We start from the raw sequence: 24,721 nt of genomic DNA on the forward strand, positions 1-24,721 counted from the left end.
GTCCATGAAAGGAAGTGACACCACAAATGATAGTTTATGTGATTGCCTTTTCTTGTGGTATTTTAACTTTTTTCAAATATTAAAAAACAATCAAAATCAACTTACCTTGTTTTTTTGTGACGAATAGCATCTTGAATTGTCTTAACTTGAACAGCTACTACAGAAAGTACTTCCACTGAAATACGATTGAACTCATCAAAGCATCCCCAAACTCCAGACTGACATAAGCCTTTATAGATATTGCCTATTGACTACAAAAAAGAGTTCTTGTGTTTAATTCAATACAATGAACATACTTTAAACTGCATAGTGATTAGATACTTGAAAATGAGAGAAATATCAATGTATCCTTCCTGGTAAAATATTTTATAAATAAAATAAATAATAAAATAATTAAAAAGTAAGAATATTTGGTTAATAAACTTCATACCTTGTAATCCATTTGTTCTGAACAATTAAAGACATACACCATAATTCCCAAAGAACGACCAAGATCTTTGGTTGTCTCTGTTTTCCCTGTCCCAGCTGGACCAGAGAGAGCCCCACTCATAGACAGGTGAAGAGACTGAGTAAGGGTTATGTAGCATCTGCAAAACAATATTATTATAGAGAATCTCTCTACCTAAAAAAATATTTAGATATCTAATTATATTTTCCCCCTTTTAAGGGAAAAGCAATTATGTCCATTTGGTTCTTTTGACACACATTTCTGTAGTACTACAAAAGTATGTTTTTTTTTTATATAAATAAAACAACCAATGGTCAAGTTGATGTACAACAGGGTATAACTAACTATTATTTAAAAATCTTGTACTGGTGACTTTTATGATTCCTGTGAAATGCGTGACACCTACAGTTATTATGATGTGACCTCATACTTGATGTTGATGATAAAACTATTTGAAGCCTCACCAGCTGGTGGTTATATCTATATTGTGTTAATGTTTTAGTTTTTAGATAAAAATGTACAATTTTGGAAGAGAGATCAAAGTTCTTGGATGTATCCAGACAGACAAAAATAATAATAATAATAAAAATAATTTAAAAAGCTGATTATTTTCTCACAGTAACCTGATAGATATTTTATATTCCTAACCTAATTGCAAATCTCAATACTTTTGATTAGAATTTTTTTTTTTACATACCAAAGATTCCAAAAAGATCAGTTGTGTGTTTCAGCAAATTGATAATATGTTTACACACAAATTAGCTATGTATACATAATTTGGTTAGAAATTGTAGAGTAAGAATGCAAGACTAATGTACTCAAGAAGGCTGACAATGACTGAAACTGGAACAAAATGCTTTTACTGGAATTGTGTATAATATGAAGATTTAGTATATAGCAGGGCATATGTATTGTTTAATTTAATAAATTATAAAGAATGTGAAAGGGAAATGAGGAAGACCTGATATACATTACAAATTTAAAGAGGAAATCAGAATCACTTTATTACATGCAAATTAGTAGCATCAAACCTTTGTAGACTTTGTTCTACAAGATGCACATTTATTATGTACTCCTCTATTTTAAATTCCAAGATCCACATACATTAATGATGGTTTACATACATTAATGATGGAGGCAAATACTTTACTTACCCTTAGCTATTAACAGTATATATTACCATTGTTCTAATTATAAATAGGAAGGTATATGGATATTTGTATTATTTTTGCAATGTTCTAACTTGAACAATTAAGGGCAAGATTACAAGTGGAGCATTATTTAACGCTCCCGCTCATGCACTAACTCAGCTAGAAGTAAGTTTTTTGTGCGCATCGGGTAGCGCTCGTATTACAAGTTGAAAAAAGTTAAAAGTTTTTGATTGCGTGCTAACCTGATGCATGCAAAAATCTGAAGTTATAATATTGAAACAGCGTTAAATAATTTCCACATAGAAGTAAATGGCGCAAATAAAGTGGAAAAAAAAAACGAACACCCTACTCGTGCACAAACCCGATCGCATATTGTCAAGTGGGCCAACCCAACATGAAAATATAAAAATTTCACAGTCCAATGTTCTTCACATAACAGAAAAATATGTATGACTTTATTCGTGAAAATAATACCAAATAAATTGGACCTAGGATGTCGATGTTAATCCATAGTCCAATACTATGTATATTTAGCTTTCACTTATAAAGTAACTTGTGTGGCTATAAAAGAAATTCTAACCATATAAGTCAGAAATTAATTGTGGGTGTTTGAGAAGTTCTTTGAAATATGTTATGATGGGATCTATGTTACACTCAATCTAAGTGGCTTGACATCATAGGAGGCAGAGTGTTTGAGCCTATAAATACTCACGCCTGACGCCGCACCATACCCTTTGAAAACATAATTTATGTAAGAACTTACCTGATAAATTCATTTCTTTCATATTGGCAAGAGTCCATGAGCTAGTGACGTATGGGATATACATTCCTACCAGGAGGGGCAAAGTTTCCCAAACCTTAAAATGCCTATAAATACACCCCTCACCACACCCACAATTCAGTTTAACGAATAGCCAAGAAGTGAGGTGATAAGAAAGGAGCGAAAGCATCAAACAAGGAATTGGAATAATTGTGCTTTATACAAAAAAATCATAACCACCACAAAAAGGATGGGCCTCATGGACTCTTGCCAATATGAAAGAAATGAATTTATCAGGTAAGTTCTTACATAAATTATGTTTTCTTTCATGTAATTGGCAAGAGTCCATGAGCTAGTGACGTATGGGATAGCAGATACCCAAGATGTGGAACTTCCACGCAAGAGTCACTAGAGAGGGAGGGATTTTTTTTTTTTTTTTTTTTTTTTTTTTTTTTTTTTTTTTTTTTTTTTTTTTTTTTTTTTTTTTTTTTTTTTTTTTTTTTTTTTTTTTTTTTTTTTTTTTTTTTTTTTTTTTTTTTTTTTTTTATTTTTTTTTTTTTTTTTTTTTTTTTTTTTTTTTTTTTTTTTTTTTTTTTTTTTTTTTTTTTTTTTTTTTTTTTTTTTTTTTTTTTTTTTTTTTTTTTTTTTTTTTTTTTTTTTTTTTTTTTTTTTTTTTTTTTTTTTTTTTTTTTTTTTTTTTTTTTTTTTTTTTTTTTTTTTTTTTTTTTTTTTTTTTTTTTTTTTTTTTTTTTTTTTTTTTTTTTTTTTTTTTTTTTTTTTTTTTTTTTTTTTTTTTTTTTTTTTTTTTTTTTTTTTTTTTTTTTATTTTTTTTTTTTTTTTTTTTTTTTTTTTTTTTTTTTTTTTTTTTTTTTTTTTTTTTTTTTTTTTTTTTTTTTTTTTTTTTTTTTTTTTTTTTTTTTTTGGGATAAAATAAAGACAGCCAATTCCGCTGAAAGAATAATCCACAACCCAAATCAAAAAGTTTTAATCTTATAATGAAAAAAAAATGAAATTATAAGCAGAAGAATCAAACTGAAACAGCTGCCTGAAGTACTTTTCTACCAAAAACTGCTTCAGAAGAAGAAAAAACATCAAAATGGTAGAATTTAGTAAAAGTATGCAAAGAAGACCAAGTTGCTGCTTTGCAAATCTGATCAACAGAAGCTTCATTCTTAAAAGCCCAGGAAGTAGAAACTGACCTAGTAGAATGAGCCGTAATCCTTTGAGGCAGGGATTTACCCGACTCCACATAAGCATGATGAATCAAAGACTTTAACCAAGATGCCAAAGAAATGGCAGAAGCATTTTGACCTTTCCTAGAACCAGAAAAGATAACAAATAGACTAGAAGTCTTCCTGAAATCTTTAGTAGCTTCAAAATAATATTTCAAAGCTCTTACTACATCCAAAGAATATAAAGATCTCTCCAGAGAATTCTTAGGATTAGGACACAAAGAAGGGACAACAATTTCTCTACTAATATTGTTAGAATTCACAACTTTAGCTAAAAAATTAAATGAAGTCCGCAACACCGCCTTATCCTGATGAAAAATCAGAAATGGAGATTCACAAGAAAGAGCAGATAACTCAGAAACTCTTCTAGCAGAAGAGATGGCCAAAAGAAATAAAACTTTCCAAGAAAGTAATTTAATATCCAGAGAATGCATAGGTTCATACGGAGGAGCCTGTAAAGCCCTCAGAACCAAAGTAAGACTCCAAGGAGGAGAAATTGACTTAATGACAGGCTTAATACGAACCAAAGCCTGTACAAAACAATGAATATCAGGATGATTAGCAATCTTTCTGTGAAAAAGTACAGAAAGAGCAGAGATTTGTCCTTTCAAGGAACTTGCAGACAAACCTTTTTCCAAACCATCCTAAAGAAACTGTAAAATTCTAGGAATTCTAAAAGAATGCCAAGAGAATTTATGAGAAGAACACCAAGAAATGTAAGTCTTCCAAACTCGGTAATAAATCTTTTTAGACACAGATTTACAAGCCTGTAACATAGTATTAATCACTGAATCAGAGAAACCTCTATGACTAAATATTAAGCGTTCAATCTCCATACCTTCAAATTTAATGATTTGAGATCTTGATGGAAAAATGGGCCTTGAGATAGAAGGTCTGGCCTTAACGGAAGTGTCCAAGGTTGGCAACTGGCCATCCGAACGAGATCCGCATACCAAAACCTGTGAGGCCATGCTGGAGCCACTTCTTTCATAGCCTGAGGACTGTGAGTCCCACCTTGATGATTGACATACGCCACAGTTGTGACATTGTCTGTCTGAAAACAAATAAACGATTCTCTCTTCAGAAGAGGCCAGAACTGAAGAGCTCTGAAAATCGCACAGAAATCCAAAATGTTGATTGGTAATCTCGCCTCCTGAGATTCCCAAACCCCCTGTGCTGTCAGAGATCCCCATACAGCTCCCCAACCTGAAAGACTCGCATCTGTTGAGATCACAGTCCAGGTTGGATGAACAAAAGAGACCCCTTGAATTAAACGATGGTGATCCAACCACCAAGTCAGAGAAGGTCGAACATTGGGATTTAAGGATATTAATTGTGATATCTTTGTATAATCCCTTCACCATTGGTTCAGCATACAAAGCTGGAGAGGTCTCATGTGAAAATGAGCAAAAGGGATCACGTCCGATGCAGCAGTCATGAGACCTAGAATTTCCATGCACAAAGCTACCGAAGGGAATGATTGAAACTGAAGGTTTCGACAAGCTGAAACCAATTTCAGACGTCTCTTTTCTGTTAGAGACAAAGTCATGGACACTGAATCTATTTGGAAACCCAAAAAGGTTACCCTTGTCTGAGGAATCAAGGAACTCTTTGGTAAATTGATCCTCCAACCATGTCTTTGAAGAAACAACACAAGTTGATTCGTATGAGATTCTGCAGAATGTAAAGACTGAGCAAGTACCAAGATATCGTCCAAATAAGGAAATACCGCAATACTCTGTTCTCTGATTACAGAGAGAAGGGCACCGAGAACCTTTGAAAAGATCCTTGGAGCTGTTGCTATGCCAAACGGAAGAGCAACAAACTGGTAATGCTTGTTTAGAAAAGAGAATCTCAGAAACTGAAAGTGATCTGGATGGATTGGAATATGAAGATATGCATCCTGTAAGTCTATTATAGACATATAATGCCCTTGCTGAACAAAAGGCAGAATAGTCCTTATAGTCACCATTTTGAATGTTGGTATCCTTACATAACGATTCAATATTTTTAGATCCAGAACTGGTCTGAAGGAATTCTCCTTCTTTGGTACAATGAACAGATTTGAGTAAAACCCCAGACCCCGTTCCAGAACTGGAACTGGCACAATTACCCCAGCTGACTCTAGGTCTGAAACACATTTCAGAAACGCCTGAGCCTTTACTGGGTTTACTGGAATGCGTAAGAGAAAAAATCTTATCACAGGCGGTCTTACCTTGAAACCTATTCTGTACCCTTGTGAAACAATGTTCTGAATCCAAAGATTTTGAATCGAATTGATCCAAACATCTTTGAAAAATTGTAACCTGCCCCCTACCAGCTGTGCTGGAATGAGGGCCGCACCTTCATGCGGATTTGGGAGCTGGTTTTGACTTTCTAAAAGGCTTGGATTTATTCCAGACTGGAGAAGATTTCCAAACGGAAAACGTTCCTTTAGGGGAAGGGTCAGGCTTCTGTTCCTTATTCTGACGAAAGGAACGAAAACAATTAGCAGCCCTACAGGGAGTGCAGAATTATTAGGCAAATGAGTATTTTGACCACATCATCCTCTTTATGCATGTTGTCTTACTCCAAGCTGTATAGGCTCGAAAGCCTACTACCAATTAAGCATATTAGGTGATGTGCATCTCTGTAATGAGAAGGGGTGTGGTCTAATGACATCAACACCCTATATCAGGTGTGCATAATTATTAGGCAACTTCCTTTCCTTTGGCAAAATGGGTCAAAAGAAGGACTTGACAGGCTCAGAAAAGTCAAAAATAGTGAGATATCTTGCAGAGGGATGCAGCACTCTTAAAATTGCAAAGCTTCTGAAGCGTGATCATCGAACAATCAAGCGTTTCATTCAAAATAGTCAACAGGGTCGCAAGAAGCGTGTGGAAAAACCAAGGCGCAAAATAACTGCCCATGAACTGAGAAAAGTCAAGCGTGCAGCTGCCAAGATGCCACTTGCCACCAGTTTGGCCATATTTCAGAGCTGCAACATCACTGGAGTGCCCAAAAGCACAAGGTGTGCAATACTCAGAGACATGGCCAAGGTAAGAAAGGCTGAAAGATGACCATCACTGAACAAGACACACAAGCTGAAACGTCAAGACTGGGCCAAGAAATATCTCAAGACTGATTTTTCTAAGGTTTTATGGACTGATGAAATGAGAGTGAGTCTTGATGGGCCAGATGGATGGGCCCGTGGCTGGATTGGTAAAGGGCAGAGAGCTCCAGTCCGACTCAGACGCCAGCAAGGTGGAGGTGGAGTACTGGTTTGGGCTAGTATCATCAAAGATGAGCTTGTGGGGCCTTTTCGGGTTGAGGATGGAGTCAAGCTCAACTCCCAGTCCTACTGCCAGTTTCTGGAAGACACCTTCTTCAAGCAGTGGTACAGGAAGAAGTCTGCATCCTTCAAGAAAAACATGATTTTCATGCAGGACAATGCTCTATCACACACGTCCAAGTACTCCACAGCGTGGCTGGCAAGAAAGGGTATAAAAGAAGAAAATCTAATGACATGGCCTCCTTGTTCACCTGATCTGAACCCCATTGAGAACCTGTGGTCCATCATCAAATGTGAGATTTACAAGGATGGAAAACAGTACACCTCTCTGAACAGTGTCTGGGAGGCTGTGGTTGCTGCTGCACGCAATGTTGATGGTGAACAGATCAAAACACTGACAGAATCCATGGATGGCAGGCTTTTAAGTGTCCTTGCAAAGAAAGGTGGCTATATTGGTCACTGATTTGTTTTTGTTTTGTTTTTGAATGTCAGAAATGTATATTTGTGAATGTTGAGATGTTATATTGGTTTCACTGGTAAAAATAAATAATTGAAATGGGTATATATTTCTTTTTTGTTAAGTTGCCTAATAATTATGCACAGTAATAGTCACCTGCACACACAGATATCCCCCTAAAATAGCTATAACTAAAAACAAACTAAAAACTACTTCCAAAACTATTCAGCTTTGATATTAATTATTTTTTTGGGTTCATTGAGAACATGGTTGTTGTTCAATAATAAAATTAATCCTCACAAATACAACTTGCCTAATAATTCTTCACTCCCTGTATATTTACCTTTAGATTTTTTTATCTTGAGGCAAAAAGGCTCCCTTCCCTGTAACAGTTGAAATTATTGAATCCAACTGAGAACCAAATAATTTATTACCTTGGAAAGAAAGAGTAAGCAACGTTGACTTAGAAGTCATATCTGCATTCCAAGACTTAAGCCATAAAGCTCTTCTAGCTAAAATAGCTAAAGACATATACCTGACATCAATTCTAATGATATCAAAAAAGGCATCACAAACAAAGTTATTAGCATGTTGAAGAAGTTTAACAATGCTATTAGCATTATGGTCTGACACTTGTTGCGCTAAAGCCTCCAACCAGAAGGTGGAAGCTGCAGCAACATCAGCCAAAGAAATAGCAGGTCTGAGAAGATTACCTGAACATAAATAAGCCTTCCTTAGAAAGGATTCAAGCTTCCTATCTAAAGGATCCTTAAACAAAGTACTATCTGCCGTAGGAATAGTAGTACGTTTAGCAAGAGTAGAGATAGCCCCATCAACTTTGGGGATTTTCTCCCAAAACTCTAATCTATCAGATGGCAAAGGGTACAAATTTCTTCAACCTTGGAGAAGGAGTAAATGAAGTAGCCAGACTATTCCATTCCCTAGAAATTACTCCTGAAATAGCATCAGGAACTGGAAAAACTTCTGGAATAACTACATAAGGTTTAAAAACTGAATTTAAACGCTTATTAGTTTTAATATCAAGAGGACTAGACTCCTCCATATCTAATGCAATTAACACTTCTTTAAGAAAAGAACGAATAAACTCCATCTTAAATAAATATGAAGATTTATCAGTGTCAATATCTGAGGCAGAATCTTCTGAACCAGATAGATCCTCATCAGAAATAGATAAGTCAGGATGATGGCGGTCATTTAAAAATTCATCTGAAATATGAGAAGTTTTAAAAGACCTTTTACGTTTACTAGAAGGAGGAATAACAGACATAGCTTTCTGAATAGAATTAGAAACAAATTCTCTTACATTAACAGGAACATCCTGAACATTAGATGTTGAAGGAACAACAACAGGTAATGGATTATTACTAATGGAAATATTATCTGCGTTTGATAGTTTATCATGACAACTAACACAAACTACAGTCGGAGGAACAGTTACCAAAAGTTTACAACAAATGCATTTAGCTTTGGTAGAACCGACATCAGGCAGCGTCTTTCCAGAAGTAGATTCTGATATAGGGTCAGGTAGTGACATCTTGCAATATGTAATAGAAAAAACAACATATAAAGCAAAATTATCAAATTCCTTAAAATGACAGTTTCAGGAATGGGAAAAAAATGCAAAACAAAACAAGCCTCTAGAAGCAACTAAAAAGTGAGACTGAAATAATGTGAAAAAAACTGGCGCCAAGTATGACGCCCACATTTTTTGGCGCCAAGAATGACGCCCATATTTTTTGGCGACAAAAACGTCCGCAACACATATACGTAAAAAATGACGCAACCACGTGAAAACTTCTGGCGTCATAGTTGCCAAAAATGACGCAATAAATTGAAGCATTTTCTGCACCCGCGAGCCTAACAGCCCGCAATTTAGAAAAAAAGTCAATTGAAAATTTTTAAGGTAAGAAAAATATAAATTCATATGCATTTTCCTAAAAAAATTAAACTGACAGTCTGAAAGAAGGAATACTGAATATCCTGAATCATGGCAAATATAAGTTTAACACATATATTTAGAACTTTACATATAAAGTGCCCAACCATAGCTTAGAGTGTCATGAATAAAAAAAGACACTCATCTACATATAGTAGATAGCCAAACCAGTACTGAAACGAGAATCAGTAGAGGTAATGGTATATAAGGGTATATCGTCAATCTGAAAAGGGAGGTAGGAGAAGAAATCTCTACGACCGATAACAGAGAACCTATGAAATAGATCCCCTAGAGGAAGACCATGGTATTCAAATAGGCAATACTCTCTTCTCATCCCTCTTACATTCACTGCACTCTGAGAAGAAAACCGGGCTTCAGCCTGCTGTGAAGCGCATATCAACGTAGAAATCTAGCACAAACTTACTTCACCACCTCCATGGGAGGCAAAGTTTGTAAAACTGAATTGTGGGTGTGGTGAGGGGTGTATTTATAGGCATTTTGAGGTTTGGGAAACTTTGCCCCTCCTGGTAGGAATGTATATCCCATACGTCACTAGCTCATGGACTCTTGCCAATTACATGAAAGAAAAAGCCAATTGTGGCGAAACATGTCAGGGACAGGCTAATCTTTGTTGTTATGTAATTTTAACTTTTGCAGGGAGAGAATAGTGGTTAAATTTATAACGGCTTTACTTAGATAATGATGTGGTAGCATCTTATGGTTTATCTTATACAATTACTTTGTCGCTGCAATCTGACCAATAGTGACTATAACTTGGTACTCTGACTAAAGAGCACAGCATTTAAAACAGTGACGCTCTATTACTAAGAGGGGCTGAAGTTTTAGTATATATAGAGACGCTCTATTACTAAGAGGGGTTGAAGTTTCAGTATATAGAATATACCAGGCAGACTATTTTAGCAGTGTAAATAATTTGTAATGGCGTCAAATGATAGCTAATACTCACTGACTCTAACGATTTAATATACCTATAATAGCGGATAATTGCTGGCGGACACACCTAATAGTACTAACTTTATACCCCTCTTTAAAGTACCTGATAGTACGCCATATCCTCTAGTACTGGCTATGCTAAGTACATAAGAGTGTATGGACGATCAGACAGTCAAAGTTTATATGTTTATCTTCAACGTATAAGCATTCAACCTATATTAATAATCGTTATCTATTTAGGACAGAGTATTTCGATAGTTATTTCTTATCTAAAGGTATACCATATAATATATACAGAAAATGGGTATATGTATTTGAAATGATTACAAGGAAAATAAAAGTTATTCCAGCCAGTATATATCAACCTGTCTTAATTAATACTAACAACTCTGCACTATACGGCAGATAATATAAACTGCCAGCTATTTGGCACTGGTTATATTGAATGTATGAATATATGTATATATATATGAATATGTATGAATATATGGGCGGTCTGACAGTGAGACCATATTTAATGCATTAGTACTACATATGCATTAAACTCTTATCAACAATTGTTACTTATTTGGTATAAAATAAATTGATAGCCACTCCATAATTAATAGGTGCACCCTATAACGTGCACTATTATATGATATACTCGTAAGAAACGATTATATTAGAGCGCTAAACTTTTTTTGAGACTAATTGACAGGGATTCTATACTTAAAGTTGTACTTCATAATATGCATTGATATTGAATATACATATAGAAGTGACGACCAAAAAATAAAGTCAATTAAACCAACATATATTAGCCAATATTAATTAATAACTTTATACAAATATTTAAAAGATTAGACATTACGCCATATCCCCTAACATCTACAATACTGATTATACGAGTATATGAGTGGTCTAACAGTGGGACCATACATAATTCATCAGTACCACTCAAGCATGAAGTAATACTAGCAACTGCTACCTATCTGGTATATAATACATTGATAGTCACTTCATACTCAAAGGTATACCTTAGAATGTGCACCAGTATATGATATACTAACCAGAAGTGATTATAAATGATATCTAGGTATTCAGTATAGTACACATAGTGAACACCAATATATATTGATTGGAATTATTGAGATACATAGATATCTACCTAGTGTTATAGTTGTAAACTTTAATACAAGTGGATACTGATCAAAATTATTCAGATATATATATACTTATCCATTGCTAACTGTATTTTAGTTCACTTCTCAAACACCCACAATTAATTTCTGAATTATATGGTTAGAATTTCCTTTATAGCCACACAAGTTACTTTATAAGTGAAAGCTAAATATACATAGGATTGGACTATGGATTAACATCGACATCCTAGGTCCAATTTATTTGGTATTATTTTCACGAATAAAGTCATACTATCTGATCCTTAACGATACAATACCTTCAACCACTATTTCCCTGTGGTTTTACAATTGTTTTTGTGTGTGTGTGTCCAACCATTGTTTTTAAATAAGTTTCTATTAAAGATTTGATTTTAAAATACAAACTCCCCCTCCTAAACAGTAAACATTTCTAGCTATCTTTTCATTAATCTGCCAAAATAAGGCCCAAAAGGAATGTGAGTGCTTAACATGTGTACATTAGTGTCAGTTTTATACTGATATAATCCAGTTCTGTATAACAAGTACACAGCACCCCAGCTATATGGATTTATAATCTACTATTGATACCTATATTAGCATCCTTGCCATCCCATTGTAGTAGTGCCATTCGTACCCCCGCTTCTTTCTCTTTATATATATTTGTATATATATAAAATTATATATAGATGTAGATATATACAGATATATAGGAATATCTATTTAAAAATACATAGAACATATTCTGTTATGTGCAGAACATTGGAATGTGAAATATTTATAGTAAATACACAGTATAACACTTTACATATTGCATAAATATGCTTTTTAATGTTTTCATCTACTTGACTGCAAAGGGCTCCAATGCACTTATATACATGTCGAAATTTGTATACATATGTATTTATGTGTTTATATATCTACAGGGAGTGCTGAATTATTAGGCAAATGAGTATTTTGACCACATCATCCTCTTTATGCATGTTGTCTTACTCCAAGCTGTATAGGCTCGAAAGCCTACTACCAATTAAGCATATTAGGTGATGTGCATCTCTGTAATGAAAAGGGGTGTGGTCTAATGACATCAACACCCTATATCAGGTGTGCATAATTATTAGGCAACTTCCTTTCCTTTGGCAAAATGGGTCAAAAGAAGGACTTGACAGGCTCAGAAAAGTCAAAAATAGTGAGATATCTTGCAGAGGGATGCAGCACTCTTAAAATTGCAAAGCTTCTGAAGCGTGATCATCGAACAATCAAGTGTTTCATTCAAAATAGTCAACAGGGTCGCAAGAAGCGTGTGGAAAAACCAAGGTGCAAAATAACTGCCCATGAACTGAGAAAAGTCAAGCGTGCAGCTGCCAAGATGCCATTTGCCACCAGTTTGGCCATATTTCAGAGCTGCAACATCACTGGAGTGCCCAAAAGCACAAGGTGTTCAATACTCAGAGACATGGCCAAGGTAAGAAAGGCTGAAAGACGACCACCACTGAACAAGACACACAAGCTGAAACGTCAAGACTGGGCCAAGAAATATCTCAAGACTGATTTTTCTAAGGTTTTATGGACTGATGAAATGAGAGTGAGTCTTGATGGGCCAGATGGATGGGCCCGTGGCTGGATTGGTAAAGGGCAGAGAGCTCCAGTCCGACTCAGACGCCAGCAAGGTGGAGGTGGAGTACTGGTTTGGGCTGGTATCATCAAAGATGAGCTTGTGGGGCCTTTTCGGGTTGAGGATGGAGTCAAGCTCAACTCCCAGTCCTACTGCCAGTTTCTGGAAGACACCTTCTTCAAGCAGTGGTACAGGAAGAAGTCTGCATCCTGCAGGACAATGCTCCATCACACGCGTCCAAGTACTCCACAGCGTGGCTGGCAAGAAAGGGTATAAAAGAAGAAAATCTAATGACATGGCCTCCTTGTTCACCTGATCTGAACCCCATTGAGAACCTGTGGTTCATCATCAAATGTGAGATTTACAAGGATGGAAAACAGTACACCTCTCTGAACAGTGTCTGGGAGGCTGTGGTTGCTGCTGCACGCAATGTTGATGGTGAACAGATCAAAACACTGACAGAATCCATGGATGGCAGGCTTTTGAGTGTCCTTGCAAAGAAAGGTGGCTATATTGGTCACTGATTTGTTTTGTTTTGTTTTTGAATGTCAGAAATGTATATTTGTGAATGTTGAGATGTTATATTGGTTTCACTGGTAAAAATAAATAATTGAAATGGGTATATATTTGTTTTTTGTTAAGTTGCCTAATAATTATGCACAGTAATAGTCACCTGCACACACAGATATCCCCCTAAAATAGCTAAAACTAAAAACAAACTAAAAACTACTTCCAAAAATATTCAGCTTTGATATTAATGAGTTTTTTGGGTTCATTGAGAACATGGTTGTTGTTCAATAATAAAATTAATCCTCAAAAATACAACTTGCCTAATAATTCTGCACTCCCTGTATATATGTCTGTAAATACATATATACACATATAAATACATAAATGCATATGTACACAAATATATATATATCTATATATACATAATTAGACATGTATATGTATGTATCTCTATGTTAAAAGCCCTTATATTTTTTAATATTTTTTTATTAGATAGTGTTAATGTAACTGTACTTTTAAATGTATTTTTGATGTGTTTTGCGACACTTTTTTGTTTCACAAAATAGTTAACCAGAGCTCTGAGGTTGCACTATCCCCCACGTGTTAATTTTAATTGCGCTCAAGCAATCAGCTTTACTTTCAACTTGAAATGCTCGCAAACAGCCGCAATAGACCCAATATCGTTTGTGCATAACTGTTAGCACGCCACTAGTAATCTGGCTCTAAATGCTATTTATACACTTTATAATTTTTAAAAGTGAACACAAGGCATACACTGAGATGCATTCATATAGTTTAGAGAGACATATTAATCATATGCTAAATCACTTGAAGGTGATGCAGCAAACTTTTGAAAAGCTGACATGAAAATATCACCTGTACATATCTAGTTAAAAAACTGAAGATATTTTACCTCAATATTTCTTTAGCTCACTACAGTAAGTGCTCTGTGAACTGTCACACTTCAGCTGCTGTCCAGCAGCTAGTTAAAAAAAATCCAATCAGCATCAGCAGTGCTGAGGTCATGCTTTGCTCCCTGATCTCATGAGATTTCATAGTAAACTTACATAAACTGAATAGGAAAATAACATGACTGTGCCTCCACATGCCAGATGCACACTCCCCTTAAGTCCTGGGACTAGCATTCTGACTGGCTGCTTAAAATCTCTTTACAGTGAGGTGTGAATACTTAGGAACTTTTGAGGTAAAATATCTTTCTTTTTGTACATAGAGATGTTCAGGTGATATTTTCTAGTCAGCTTTTTACAGCTATGCTGCAGCACTTTCAAGTCCTTCAACATTTGGGTATTATGTCCCTTTAAAGAAGTTGGCAGTTCTTAGGGGCAGTTTAAACGAACCTGATATCTTAAGTTACCAGAATTTGCTATTCCTCAGATCTAACCTATCTAACTGCTTCAACAGATTTTTACTTTTATTTGTATGTTATTTTGTTGTAAATTAATAAAATAAGACTCAGTTTGATTGCTAATAAATTGAAGACATACTGCTCAGATGATAGTAGTTATTACAAAAATACTATACTTTCCCAAAAATAAATACTTTTAGTCAATTGGAATAATGTAATCAATTGAAGCATTTATAAAATACTAATTCATAAAGTCGTCAAAAGTAAATAGAAAAGTGTGTATTAATTATTCATTGTTTTGGCTCAAAGTATTCAATATACATGTTAAACTAATGATAACTTTCTTACCTATCAGTAAGTGGTGTTATCACAAGACGAGACGTATTCCCCAGGTACTCGTAAGAATACTGAAACTGAGCATCACAAATATTAACAAAACAATGCCTTAGGTCTTCATCCCATCTGTGGCGCAACTGTGAAAGCCAGGCAAATGCTTGTCCATTAGATACCTGTGAAATGTACCAACAAATAAATAATATTCAAAGAAAGGACAGTATACTGCCTGATAAAGATACAAGCATAAGATTTAGCAGTGCACCCGAATTATACCACTACTCTTGGTAGATCACTTGAAAGGATTTTACAAAGTACAAAAAGCCTGCTATACTGAAGATAGTATAAATCTATAGAGGGCAGTTATACTTTACATACCTTTATACAAGAGCTTCCAAAAACATCTTGTCTACAGGTTTTGTTAAGCTTTGTAAGCCATTAGCCTCTTAGTGACCAGACCACTTTTCCATTTTCTGACCGTTTGGGACCAGGGTTATTTTTACATTTCTGCGGTGTTTGTGTTTAGCTTTAATTTTCCTCTTACTCATTTACTGTACCCACACATATTAAATACTCTTTATCTCGCCATTAAATGGACTTTTTAAAGATATCATTATTTTCATCATATCTTATAATTTACTATAAAAAATATATAAAATATGATGAAAAAATGGAAAAAAAGACACTTTTCTAACTTTGACCCCCAAAATCTGTTACACATCTACAACCACCAAAAAACACCCATGCTAAATAGTTTCTAAATTTTGTCCTGAGTTTAGAAATACCCAATGTTTACATGTTCTTTGTTTTTTTGCAAGTTTTAGGGCAATAAATACAAATAGCACTTTGCTATTTCCAAACCATTTTTTTTTTTTTAAATTTAGTGATAGTTACGTTGTTACACTGATATCTGTCAGGAACTTCAGAATATCCCTTGACATGTATATATGTTTTTTTAGTAGACAACCCAAAGTATTGATCTAGGCCCATTTTGGTATATTTCATGCCACCATTTCACCGCTAAATGTGATCAAATAAATAAATTGTAAATAATTTCAGTGAGAAACCTAAAGTTTGTGAAAAAGTTAGCAAACAGCTTGTGCAATTATGGCACAAATGGTTGTAAATGCTTCTCTGGGATCCCCTTTCTTCAGAAATAGCAGACATATATGGCTTTGGTGTTGCTTCTTGGTAATTAGAAGGCCGCTAAATTCCACTGCGCACCACACGTGTATTATGCCCAGCAGTGAAGGGGTTAATTAGGTAGCTTGTAGGGAGCTTGTAGGGTTAATTTTAAAATTAGTGTAGTAGACAACCTAAACTATTGATCTAGGCCCATATTGGTATATTTCATGCCACCATTTTTACCGCCAAATGCGATCAAATTAAAAAAACGTCACATTTTTCACAGTTTTAGGTTTCTCACTGAAATTATTTACAATTAGCTTGTGCAATTATGGCACACATGGTTGTAAATGCTTCTTTGGGGTCTCCTTTGTTCAGAAATAGTAGACATATATGGCTCTGGCGTTGCTTTTTGGTAATTAGAAGGCAGCTAAATGCCGCTGCGCACAACTTTCTTTTATTATACCCAGCAGTGAAGGGGTTAATTAGGGAGCTTGTAGGGTTAAGTTTAGCTTTAGTGTAGAGATCAGTCTCCCACCTGACACATCCCACCCCCTAATCCCTCCCTGACACCTCACAAACAGCTCTCTTCCCTCCCCCATGCCACAATTGTCATCGCAATCTTAAGTACTGGCAGAAAGTCTGCCAGTACTAAAATAAAAGCCTTTTCTTAAGCATCTTTTTAAAATATATAAATAGTTTCTGCAGTGTTGGTTCCCCCCTAATCCCCCATCCTCCATGATCCCCCCCAAACAGCTCTCTTAAACTCCCCCCTCTTCCTATTTGTAGCCATTTTAGATACTGGCAGCTGCCTGCCAGTACATAGTTTCTTAACAAATTTGCTCATTTTTTTAAATTATTTTTATTTTACCCCATTTTTCCATAGTGTAGTTGCCCCCCTCAATATCCTACCCCCCTCGCAGATCCCATTCCAAACAATTATTTCCCCCCCCCTCCCTCTCACTCAAGCACAGATTGGTCACGCACATGCGCTCCCACCCTCCCTTACACGCTCCCGTCCCCCTTCCAGGAACAGCAGCCGGAATTAGTCCAGCAATGAGCCGCCCACCCGCCTCCCTGCAGCCGCTCCCACTCACCAACGATCTGTACCATCACAGGTCATTGGTCATTAACAACCTTTTTTTGTAGAATGTACCATATACATCGTCGGTCGTTAAAAACCCAATTTTTTTTCTTTTATGATTTAGAAAGAGCATGAAATTGTAAACAATGTTCTAATTTACTTCTATTATCTAATTTGCTTAATTTTCTCGATATCCTTTGTTGAAAAGCATATCTAAATAGGCTCAGTAGCTGCTGATTGGTGGAGATGCCTCATGGGATTGGCTCACACATGTGCATTGCTATTTTTTCAACAAAGGCTATCTAAAGAATGAAGCAATTTAAATAATAGAAGTCAATTGGAATGTTGTTTAAAAATGTATTCTCTATTTGAATCATGAAAGAAAATGTTTGGCTTTCATATTCCTTTAAGGAACAGTGTACGACTTAGCTTCAATAAAATAAAAGTAATGCTGCATCCAAATACAATGTTGTAATCAGTTATTTTTTAGGTCACTTTCCAAAAAGTCTGCAAGACATATCTGTCTTGAGAGTCTCCATATAAATATTACTATATTCTAATACTGTAGAATGGAGGGGAGGATTTAGTCTTTGGAATGTTTAGAACCAATACTCTGCTCTCATGGAAATCAAACAAGTGGCCCGTGTTTAACCTCATATTTATACCCCTGTGAAACCTAGCCCTAGTCACCCAGGTGTACTAAAAAAATTAAAATGTCAATGGAAATATATTTCAAATATATTTTTCTCATATGAATTCATAGGGGTGCTAAATTTAACAAAGATTTTTTTTGTTGGGGGGTAAACCCTGTTGTATATATAATATGTATATATTATATATACTGTATATATATATATATATATATATATATATATATATATATATATTATATATACTGTATATATATATATATATAAAGAAAAAAAAGGTCCGGGCAAAAGCTCAAAACAGAAACGTCCACTTTATTGAGTTATCCAAAAATCCAAATAAGTGTATCGTAAAAACAGCAAGTGAACAATGCAAAATATGCAAAGTTAAAGAGTAGCTATGGCCAAGATGTTAGGGCTATTAGGAGCACTGGTGTGGACTTGGTCTGACGCGTTTCAGCTCCTATGAATGCTTACTCATAGACTGCATGTTGCCTATTCACATTATGCAAATTTATATAGGCTTACCTAACTAGTGATTGGTCACTAGAGCCCTTTCCTGCTGACCAATGGCTAAAGTAGTGGGGAACAACACGCAGCTTGTCAATTGACAAATGGATTTACTTGTATTTAAACTTAATATAACCACATGTATGTGTAAAAATGTGTACCTCATGGTGTCAGCATAAATAGTTCCCTAAAAAGCCTAAAATTATGACTATTTATTAGTCATAGTGGGAGATAAAAATTATTATGCTTACCATGGTGTGTTTACCTTTGGAAATTTAAGAGAAAGAAAATGAAAACAAATTTAAATTTAAAGTGACAGTGCCATTATGTAGCATACTTAAATAAACGTATTCTAAATTGGTATATTACCTTATATGTATATAGTCTCTATTACAGTATAGCTAACCACTATATATGTACTGTTAACAAATGTTTTTGGGACTGCAACTGTGCACTTCTAGGTTGGTCTACATGTATATTTAAATATTCATATCCCTTAAACTAAAAGCTATTAGTCTATTCTAGCTAGGCTATTGGAGAATATTTAGAGCTTTGCCTATATATATATATATATATATATATATATATATATATATATATATATATATATATATATATATATATATATATATATATATATCTTGTTTGGCATTTCTAATAAGCTTTGCTTCTGTCATAGAGACAGTTAGATCAACTCAGTTTACCAGTGGTTGATCAAATCAGTCTCTATGTTTAAACCGGATGGTTGTCTTGTCCCTAGGGTGAAAATCCAAAAGACTTTGATCAATGACCATCCAGGAAAAATCTTTCACATCCCCATAATGTACTTCAACAAAATGCTTGGTGGCCCCTGTGGCTAAATGGCCATGCTCAATATCATTGAGATGAGCTTGTATCCTCTCTCTAGCTTCTCAAGAGATACACCCCACATACTGCTTGTCACATTTTAGACATGTGATCAAGTAGATAATGAATGAAGACCTGCAATTTGTACATTGAAGGTGTGAATATACTCTCTGGGTGGCCGTTGATTGAAAGGTCTTACTCATGGTGAGATGTCTGCATGCCTTACAGGTACTGTTGCCACATTTAAAGTGCCCTTTCTGTGAGAGCCAACTACTCTTGGGTTTAGGTTTCTTAAGCAATGAGGGGGATATAAATCAAATGGAGATGAAAAGCGCACTCCCACTCGCTGATGAAATAAGGACCAGGGTGCAACAGATTCCAAATAACAAAGTTCAATGATTGCACTCTCTGGATTTAACTCACAGCAAACTTTGATGTGAACATTTTTGGAGCTCCGAAAACGTTCACATTAAAGTTTGCTGTGAGGTAAACCCAGAGAGGGCAATCATTGGACTTTGTTATATATATACTGTTATATATATACATACACAACTTTAAGTCCATCCCAATTAAACACCTTGTCATATACCATATCCCTTTCAAACACTTTTATACATTCTAAAATATTTATTAATTATTAATAATAATTATTATTTCAATAATAAACATTTATTTTACATTTAAAGGGATATGAAACACATTTTTTTTCTCTCATGATTCAGACAGAGCATGCTATTTTAAGCAACTTTCTAATTTACTCTTATTATCAATTTTCTTCTTTCTTTTGGTATCTTTATTTGAAAAAGCAGGAATGAAAGCTTAGGAGCCAGCCCATTTTTGGCTCAGCACCTGGGTAGTGCTTGCTGGTGGATAAAGATACCAAGAGAACAAAGAAAAATGTAAATATTTTATTATGTTTTACATATGTTTTGTTATTCTTTGATTCTAGTCCTAGCACTTTAATTCAAATCTCAAATCACACTAAATATTTAAGCACTGTTACGTGTTGCGCTTGAGGGAAACATATAACTCACAACTTTAAGCAATGTTTAGGTGAAGTATAGGGTGCACTAAAGAGATGTAGGCCACACTAAACATTCAGTGGTAATTCTGTTTTAACATGGTCTTGTAATACCAGATTGTGCACTATTCAAAGTGCAGGCCTGTGGTGTTGATAGCACACCCTGCGCTATCTGTAGTGCTCCACTTGTAATCTAGGCCATTATTTTAGCACTAACATTTATTTTTATGAAAAGTCTGTTCGTTGTTAATATTAACCTTTTTGCCACAAATATCAGCAACATCTATATGGTTTGTAACAGGTAGAATAAATTCCTTTTGTTATACTAAGAGACTGTAAAGCTATAGAGAAACAGCTTTGAACATTTTATATGACTTATTTTGAAACAAAACAAAATCCCTATTAAAAATGTGATTGTTTAAACATTGATGAACAATGGTCTATGGATGCATTGTCTACTCTTGGTTTTGCTGTCAAATCAACTTTGATATGAAAATATGACGACATTTACAGGCTGCCAAATAAAGATGGAGGCATTTGCAGACTGCCAGATCAACCGTTTGCATTGTATTGCAATGAAGGTTGATAGTCCTTGATATTTGAAATTAAAAGGACAATACTATCTCTGATTTACATGCAACATAAAAAATAATGGCTTAACATCTAGCAATACATTTATGTCCACCTCACTTGTAATATGGTATTATCAGCTTTGTAACATTTAGCTAACAAGTGCAGACGTGTGCAGAACTACTGATAACGAGAATTTTACTGATTTCTGCAACATAATATCATTAGAAACATAAAAATCTTATTAGAAGCTATAGAATCTTAAAAGAGTAAATCAGGCCTTCCAATCTGTTTTTCAGTGCTTCATGTAGAACATGGGGAAAACGTGGGGAAAAAAAGTTATTGGTAACGAAAGGTTGTATTTTAATGAATTAGAAGTCATATGCACAGATTGTATCAAGGCTTTCAAGTTAATGTCCTTTTTACTCCATTAGAACACATGGCCCTAATTACATGCATTAAATGGCTTTTCATGTGTTTTTCAAATTTAAACATATACAAAAAACATATATCTCAACATTTCTGAGAGTTTTTGTAGATGGGGCCATGACATAAAGGGAGAGACCAAAGGTTTGAGGTGTGCAGGGCCAGACATGTCATAGGCCAGGCTGAGAGAAATCCTAGAATGAAGTGGCCACACCTCCCAGGCCATGACTATCCTCCAATATCAGGGGAGGTTGGGAGAAATTCAAATGGTTTGCGAACCCATTAATAATTTATTTATCTAATATTTTTGTAATAAATTTTTGCCACAAATAAAAAAATTGACAGCATTATCCCACTAAATAAGCCTTTTAAATTTTTTTTGGACTTTTCAAATTAAGCACCTTGGACTTGTTAATAAAACAAATTGGACATTTTGAGCTCATTTCTTGGTTGTTTGAACAGCTCTTTATCAATGATAAAGTTCTTGCACATGATCAGTTCACATGTTAATAAACACGTTTTAAATAAAATTTAACAAATATACTTTAAATAAGACTTTTTAACTTTTCAACATGAAGACAAATTAAATTCACTTATCAAAATGTTCACACAATGGGGGTATCTATCAAGCCATCAACTTTGTTGAATTCGACGGCACCAATACGCTCGCCTAACATCGCAGCCGCGGACCTGAATACTCTCTCCTTATTTATAAAAAAAAGCAGGCAAAAAGACGTGCACCAAGTACGGGCGATGAGCATCGGACTGTTGTTAACTAACAGTCATTGATATTGCGTCTCTTCTGCTTTTTACCAACTTTATTCCCTGTCACTAAACGCCGCCACTATACTAAAATGTTTAACCCCTATCCTGCCTTTACGCGACCCTGCCGCAACCTAAATAAAGTTATTAAACCCTATCCCGCCGCTCTCCGACCCAACCTAAATAAAGTTATTAACCCCTATCCCGCCACTCCCCGACCCTGCCTCAACCTAAATAAAGTTATTAACCCCTATCCCGCCGCTCCCGGACCCCGCAGCCACTAAATAAACGTATTAACCCCTAAACCTCTGGCCTCCCACATCACTACCACTAACTAAACCTATTAACCCCTTAACTGCCAGCCCCCCACATTGCCATAAACTAAATTAAGCTATTAACCCCTAAACCTAACAACCCGCTAACTTTAAATTAAAATTACAACATCCCTATATTCAAATAAATTTAAACTTACCTGTAGAACTTAAATAAACTATATTAAACTATTAATTAACCTACCCTAACTATTATACTATAATTAAATTAAACTAGCAATTAAATAAACTAAATTACATATTAAAAAACCTAACCCTACTAAAATTATTTAAATCTACTATTAAACCTAATTACAAATGACTAAATTACCAAAAAAAATAAACGCTAAGTTACAAAAAATAAAAAACACTAAATTACGAAGAAAAAAAACACATTATAAAAAATAATTACACCTAATCAAAATAAAAAAGCCCCCCCAAAATATAAAAACCCTAGCCTACAATAAACTGCCAATGGCCCTTAAAAGGGCCTTTTGTGGGGCATTGCCCCAAAGAAATCAGCTCTTTTACCTGTAAAAAAAAAAATACAAACACCCCCCAACAATAAAACCCACCACCCAACTGTCAGAGCCTGTACCTTTTAGGACCCAGCGCAGTTTCACCTTGTCCTGCCTACCTAACTAATAAAACACCTGAGATCACAGGCCTCTGTGCTTAGTATTTTGTATAGCAGTTTCAGAGCTGCTGTTTCTCTAAGCTCTCTAAACATTTTGGATTACAAATATTCTACAGCTTTTTCTAACAACTGAAGAGTTATCTTTAACACTTCCTTCTGCATCTATCTGATGTCTTGCATGCAATAAGGAACTTTGTATTTTGGACAGTTCAACTACTTATAAACCTTCTGGAGTCCGTTAACCCTGACTGTTAATATTGTTATTCCTCATTTTCAGCAGCAAGGACATACCTACACTCAATCTGGTAACTGTGCAGGAACAGACAGGACTATTTCACTCTGTCTCACTACCTAACAGCTAACCGCAATTCCGCAGCTTTACCTGCTTCACTGACAACTCCTCTCACTCAGCGGACAGCACGGAAGTCAGACGCAGTAGCACACAAGCACTTAGGAGAAGCGTTACACACAGGGACAACTCCTGCAATCTCTGTAATAGCTCAGCCACAGGAATACCTAGCACAGCATCCGGAGTCACAGTAAGAGTATTATCTAATAGACTATACTTATAACAAGAAGTTTTCCTTACTGTGTTGTAAAGTAATTTCAGTCAGATTCTTGCCTAACGGTTGCTCTTGCTTCTAATAGAGACTATTTCTAATACTCTGTCTGTTTCCCAAAAGTCTGCAGATTCAGAGCACACTTCCTGCAGGGTTAACATTCTTTCAATCTATCACTGGATTATACTCAAGGGTTAATTCTAACTTTCTTACAACCCTCTTGGGGATTCAAAGACTAAATTCATTTCCCTGCTGCAGTTTGCACTTTTCCCATAGTGCATCTTGGCATGGAGCTGATACAAAACTAATCTATTTGCATATAGATATATACAATTACAGTCTTAAATTCTGCAGTTGTGCTCCTAAACCATTTAGCACATTATTTGCTCTAAGAGAATATTAGAGTAACATTACATAATACTAAGCCTCACCAAATGGAGCCAGCAGAAATTCCGCAACTCATCTATAACCTCACACAGAGGGTAGACCAGATTTCTCAGGCGGTTATAGACCTTCAAGTCGAGAACCAATCACTACGTGATATAATAAAAGAATCTATTAATTTAAAAGGTGCTCATGACACACTACCCGAACCACAGGTCTCATTACCAGATACCTTTTCTGGAAACAGAAAAAGCTACAAACAGTTCAAAAATGCTTGTCATTTGCTTTTCAGTCTCCGCCCTCGCAGATACCCAACAGATAGAATTAAAGTCCTTTCTGTTGTCTCCTTTCTCCGCGGAGAACCTAGGTCTTGGGCAGACAATCTATGTGAACACCAAGACCCTATAATGTCTTCACTCAGCCTCTTCTTCGACAACTTGGATGAATTGTATTTGGACAAAGATGTTCAATTAACAGCAGAGACCATGATGAGAGACCTTAAGCAAGGGAAAAGGTCTGTTGAGGACTACATCTTAGAATTTAAACTATATGCCTCAGATTCGATGTGGAGTCCTGTCGCTCTCCGGAATCAATTTAGATTAGGGTTAGCCGAAACCCTCAAGGATGAATTAGCCCATATAGACCTACCT

General features: G+C 35.2%; 1 protein-coding gene across 1 annotated transcript in view; it reads right to left on the reverse strand.

Moving 5' to 3' along the window:
* LOC128658546 (dynein axonemal heavy chain 11-like) overlaps positions 1-24,721 on the reverse strand; it is a 1,692,686-nt gene that overhangs the window by 884,590 nt on the left and 783,375 nt on the right. Inside the window, 3 exon segments of the mRNA XM_053712841.1 lie at positions 106-251; positions 431-587; positions 15,204-15,364. Of these exon segments, the coding sequence (XP_053568816.1) occupies positions 106-251; positions 431-587; positions 15,204-15,364 (464 nt within the window).

The sequence above is a fragment of the Bombina bombina genome, chromosome 1 (genome assembly GCF_027579735.1).
Source record: "Bombina bombina isolate aBomBom1 chromosome 1, aBomBom1.pri, whole genome shotgun sequence".
Taxonomy (NCBI): domain Eukaryota; kingdom Metazoa; phylum Chordata; class Amphibia; order Anura; family Bombinatoridae; genus Bombina; species Bombina bombina.